This window comes from Nicotiana tomentosiformis, chromosome 6 (assembly GCF_000390325.3).
Source record: "Nicotiana tomentosiformis chromosome 6, ASM39032v3, whole genome shotgun sequence".
NCBI classification, from domain to species: domain Eukaryota; kingdom Viridiplantae; phylum Streptophyta; class Magnoliopsida; order Solanales; family Solanaceae; genus Nicotiana; species Nicotiana tomentosiformis.
The window spans coordinates 82,196,359-82,202,358 of record NC_090817.1 but is presented as its reverse complement, the minus strand read 5'-3'; the positions used below and the strand labels follow the sequence as shown (position 1 = coordinate 82,202,358).

Below are 6,000 nucleotides of genomic sequence, written 5' to 3'. Positions count from 1 at the left end.
CAATCACTCACTCAATTATTAAAGCCTGCGGGCTATCTTACTTCGAGTTCGAGCAATCACTCACTCGACCATAAAAGGCCTACGGGCTAAGATACTTTGAGTTCGAGTTCAAAAGCAATCACTCACTCAATTATTAAAGCCTAAGGGCTATCTTACTTTGAGTTCGAGCAATCATTCACTCGATCATAAAAAGCCTACTGGCTAAAATACTTTGAGTTCGAGTTCGAAAACAATCACTCACTCAATTATTAAAGCCTAAGGGCTATCTTACTTCGAGTTCGAGCAATCACTCACTCGATCATAAAAGTCTACGGGCTAATATACTTTGAGTTCGAGTTTAAAACAATCACTCACTCAATTATCAAAGCCTAAGGGCTATCTTACTTCGAGTATGAAGCGTTCACTCGACTACTAAGCCTATGGGCTACTTTTATTTTTCGAGTTCGGGCAAGTACCCACTCGACCACTAAGCCTGTGGGCTACTTTTATTTCGAGCTCGAGCAAACACTCACTCGGCCATAAAGGCTACGAAGGCCGAATTCGATGAAATCACCTAAATCCTCATGAAAACATCTGCAAGGCATGAATGAAATCTTCACGGAGCAAGTCAGTAAAAGAAAAAGATATTTGTATAGATATACAAAGATGGTTTACATAAATAAATGCAACATAGAAGAAGCTAAGGGCTAAGCTTCTGGGTTATCATCGAGAGCGGTCTCTTCTCCACCGGGCTCCCCCCCATTTTTGGACCCGCTTTTGCTACCGTCATCATCATCATCATCATCAGAAGCCAAGGCTTCAACATCAGCTTCGAGTTTTGTGGCCCTTTTTATCTCTTCAGCAAGGTCAAAACCTCGAGCGTGTATCTCCTCGAGGGTCTCCCTTCGAGACCGACACTTAGCAAGTTCGACAGCCCAATGTGCTCGAGTGTCGGCAGTATTCGCTGCCTCTTTTTCCTCCATTTGAGCAACCTCGGCATCGACCCGATACACGGCAATGGACTTGTCCGCCATGACTTTTGACGACTCAATCTCCGCCTTGGCCTCAGCAAGCCTTGTTTCAAACTCCTCGATCCTCTTGGCCTGAGGCGAACCTTTTTGCTTGACGCTTCAAAGCTGAACATCGGCCGATAATAATTTGGCCAAGATGGTTTCTTTTTCTGCAGCCAGGCAGTCGATAGTCTCCTTTCACTGATCACATTCGGCCTTGATTTGATCGACTTCTTCCCGAAGCAACCCGATCTTTTCACCTTTTGCTGCAGCTGAGATAACGAAGGGTTAGCTTCCACAGTTGGGTCAAACCCATACTCTAACAGAACGAGGCTCACCTGCTTATCTAGTTCGGCCTCTTCTTCACAAGCCTTAGCCAAATCTGCTTGGAGGTCTTTTATAACCTCGTCATTTTGGCTGCAAAGAAGCTGCAGAGAATCTCTCTCCCCCGAGACCTTCTGAAGCTTGACCTCACACTGGCTGAGGTCGACTCGAAACTTGCTAATGGCCTACACAGTACGAAAAAAATACAAGCCAGGTTTAGAAAAGAATGAAGAAACCAAGCGTAGTAAAATCATTACTCGAGAAATGAAACGTTGGGCCTCTTCTAGGAGAAGAGAAGCGTCACTAATATTGGAGGCATCATCGACTCCAGTAAAGCAATCCCGAAAAGGGTCCCCTACACTAGAGCCTCCGCCCATATCGGGGGGTCTTTAATTCTCGAGCTTCCTTTAATGCCTCCTCAAAAAAGGTCGGAAGAGAAGGCAAATGACCCACTATCATTGTCCCGAGCGAATCGCTCGGGATGCTCTGATTGAGACTCGGGGTATCAAAACCGACCCCGACCGGTATAGCCGCCATCAGCTCAGAAGGTCTGGCGACTTCGATAGCTTTCGCAGATCGGATCACCAAAACCGAAGCATCATCATCATCATCTTCTTCTTCTTCTTCTTCTTCTTCTCTCAGTCGTTGGACCGAGTCCGTCGAAAGAGCGATTGCCTTCCTCCTCACCCTTCGAGTTTTGTGCTTGGGGTCCTCTGACCGAGAGACAGCTTTTCGCTTTTTATCTTTCCCAGGTTCCGGGACCGGGGACTTGGTTCCTTCCTCACCACTCGAAGGCCTCAAAATGGCATCCTTGGTTACACCTGCATGAAAGGAAGTCGGTAACGAACAGAGCATAAAACATATTTCTAAAAACATGAGAAGTGACCCTTACCGTGATTCTTGGCCTCCCATCTACCTTTTGCCAAATCACGCCAAGCGCGTTCGGCATAAAAGGAAGTCGAGGCTAACTTCTGAACCCAATCCTCGAGGTCGGGTACCGCTTGTGGCATCCAAGGGGCAGCTGTATATCGGAGAAAGATATCAGATAGAATTAAGGAAAGATACGAAAAGCAACGCCTTATGAAAATCACTTACGGTCGAAATTCCATTTCTTGGGGAACGACATCTTCTCTTCCGGGATGAGGTCACGAGTCCTCACCCAAATATAACAGCCCATCCAACCCCGATCCCTGTCTTCGTCGATACTCGACATTAAAGCTTTCGATGCCCGACGATGAAGCCTGATTAGTCCTCTGAAGATTTGAGGCCGATACAATCGTATGAGGTGATTTAGGGTGAAATCCAGCCCCCCGACCTTGTTGGAGAAGAAGCGAAGTAAGGTTACTATGCGCTGTAGAGAAGGATTAATTTGACAGAGGGTGACCTGATATCTTTTGCAAAAATCAATGATCACTAGGTCGACGGGACCCAACGTGAAAGGGTAAGTATAAACACTTAAAAAACCCTCTACATGAGTGATGACGCTCTCTTCGGGAGAGGAAATTTGCAACACAACCTCGGGACCCTAGTTGTAGTCTTTCCTCACAGCCTTGAGATGGCCCTCTGTTATCGAGCAAATGTACATCGACACATGCTCACATAAACCCGGAACCGACGAAGGATTTTCAACCTTAAAATCGATCTTCAGAATACACCGGCCAGGAACATACTCGTGGAGAGGCGGCTCCACCGGTGCCTTGTCGCCGGACGGCCGTGAAGACGAAGCTTTCTCCTTCTGAGGTACGATTTTTGAAATTTTTGCCATTGATGTAAGAGAAAGAAAAGCAAGGGAAGATGAAAGGTTTATGGTGCGAAACGCTGATGAAGGTGGCTCTACAAGCGGCGAAATAGAGGCAGAAAGAGTAAGAAAATTTGGGAGATTGAAGATGTAAAAATGGTAAATGATAAATGGAAGGGTTATTTATAGGTTTATACCGTGGCGGTTCAGTATCAGCGGTGGCCGACCACCGTCTGACGTGCATTAAATATCTTGAAAGACTAAATCGACGGACAACTATCACGTACGTCATGATCGAGCCCAGTGAAAACGTCAACTTATAATCCGATCGAGTCGTCGACAATCATATTGCTTCTCACCACATTCTTCCTGAGAAACGAGGGGACTATCTGTATACGGTCGAAATAGATTTCGGCCTCCGTACGTTTGATCGAGTTCGAATGGTAAGCGATCGAAGTGAGAGCACGAGACGAATTCCGAGGATAGTACAAACAAGCCTCGAGCTCCAAGACTGATTGAGGAATCGGCTCGGTATCATTATCGAGCCCATGACTGAATCGAACCGCAAGGAAACATGAAGGTTGTCGGAGATGCACAGACCGATTGACACTCACCCCGAATGTCGAACTCGAACCAAGGCCGAGGGCTCAACCCAATACCGAGCTTGAGCCAGTATCGAGCTCGCAGACAGGAGTCGTTGCGACCGCACTAGGGAAGAGAATCTTAGCAGGAATCAAGGAAGAGACAATTCATTATAGGTTCTCCACTATATATTTTTTATTATAAATAAAGTAAGATCCCTCTACTATAAAGGGAATCCTTGTAAGCGCAGAGGAGGTTCATACATTGTAACAAAAGACTTCTTCTCATATTGAAAGATATCCCCTTATGTTTATTTCACTTTATCTTATCCGTTCTCCTTGCTCACTATTCTCATTCTTATAGTCAAGAATACACGTATTTCTATTTCTCTATACGATTTGTATTAAATTATATCACATATTCTTAGATATTCTTAGAACCATACACAAATTTAACTCTATCCAATTTTTCGGGTAAACAATAACCAAACAAAATGCGAGACAGATTTCGTAAAGTTAAAAAGTAGGTAGTTAAACGTTTCCTTTCTCACTCGTGGCCAAATTTAGCTTTTTGGAAGTACTCCTCTATGCAAGATCAAAAGCATTGGAGGAAGTACTTATAGTATTGGCAAGTTTATATTGAACAAAATTCACTTCAGTTTTTCCCATATAATGGGCAGAATAAAATAAATCCATCTACCTCTGTGCAGCATAGTTGTTCTACATATTCAAATAGAAAGTAGACGGTTATGTTGATATCAAGTGATGTACTTAACGACTAATTTTAAGATAACGAAACTACCGAGTCAGAACCATATAGCTAAACTTAACAATATCAACTACAAAAAATGTATCAACACGACTTAACGAAGATCATTTAATAATCCACATATGTGCATATTTACACAGGCATCTCATAGTTAGTTGATACATATATAACCCTCCATACACAAAATAACCAAATTTACAAAACATTAATGGCCCCGAAATTTTAGCTCCCAAACCAAAACAAAACCAGTCAACTGGGGCTTTGGGGTTTGCCAATATTGATGACTAAGGGGTCAGACTAATACATAAATATTACTTAGCAATCATAAACTAAGCAACTTTAAAGCCCCTTCGCTTCGAGGACGCATGGCGAAGAAAAGTTCAAGCTCGGGTGGTTGAAAGTAGCCATTTTCCGGTGGCTTCATTTTATCTCCGCACTCGCACCGCTTCTTCCTCGGCGGCGGCGGTGGCACCATCATCACCGGAATTTGACAATCGTCGCGTTTCGGCGTCGAGCACCCTTCTTCTTCTTCTACTTCCATCATCGTAACATCCTCGTACCCTTTTATTTCCATTTTACTAAATACTAATGCCCCTAAAAATTGCAGTAATAGAACAAGCTAACCTTTTCTCTAACACAAGCTTCAAGTTTAATTATCAGGAAGTAAAATTTGGCCAAATAGTAATCCTCGAATGAGTATGTAAAACGTGTGAAACAAGTGTCGTACAAGGAGGTATATAAGGAAAGAGTTGAGGTATTTGGGGTTTGGCGCCAGCACCTTTTTTTTTATATTTAAAATGCAATTCTGGAAGGTGCTAGGGAAACTTAGACGGTGAGAAAAAACATAGTTTGTGGTGAGGATGAGAACAGCTAAGTAAAATTTTATGTCCACGTGTGGGCACCAGGGAAGATTCTGGCTCCACGTGAATGAGTTACGTGGCTCGTCCTGAGCCATTTAGGCAAAAGGAAGAGGTTGTTTCGCGGGAAGAACAAGGCAACGTTGAATTCGAAATTTCGAATTTGAGCCTCTAGCAGTCTCTGCAGGACTGTTCAAAACTGAATCGAAACTGTTAATCGAATCGAACTGATAACTTATTGGTTTATTGATATCAGATTATCGGGATAATAGATGGTGAATAGATTGAGATTTTATAATTAACAGCTTAACGATTTGGGGATGGATTACTCTATTTTCTTATTGGGTAAACCGTTAACCCGTTAAATTTTTTTATATTTATACTTTTACTCCTATATATAAAGTATTATTAAAACCCTGTGTATTTATACTTTGTTTGACCAAAACATGCGTGATGTCGATTTCTATCTGCCATAGGTACTTAAGAATGAAATACATATTAGATGAAAAAACTGCCAAGATTTATATCAGTTGGACTTCTTCCCTTGCAGAACAAACAAAAGAAGAATTCAAAGGAAAGGTTATCACTGAGGGGGTTGAAGTATGATGATCTTTTCTCGGACAATTCTTTGTCATGCAACTTTGCAAGTGTGGACAGCTGGTGGCCATTATATGTTCTAATACCTTTTGTTAGATGAACAAGAAGATGATTGATGAGTTTTGTGGAATTGATCAATGATCAT

The 6,000-nt window shown here is 42.7% G+C and overlaps 1 protein-coding gene across 1 annotated transcript; it reads right to left on the bottom strand.

The window, feature by feature from the left end:
* Positions 1-686: 686 nt before the first annotated feature.
* On the bottom strand, positions 687-3,078 carry LOC138894302 (uncharacterized). The gene is made up of 4 exons (XM_070178991.1): positions 2,913-3,078; positions 2,001-2,134; positions 1,328-1,498; positions 687-1,082 (listed from the first exon to the last, which is right to left on the bottom strand). The coding sequence occupies exons 1-4, from the start codon at positions 3,076-3,078 to the stop codon at positions 687-689; spliced, it is 867 nt and encodes a 288-aa protein (XP_070035092.1).
* Between the last annotated feature and the right edge of the window lie 2,922 nt (positions 3,079-6,000).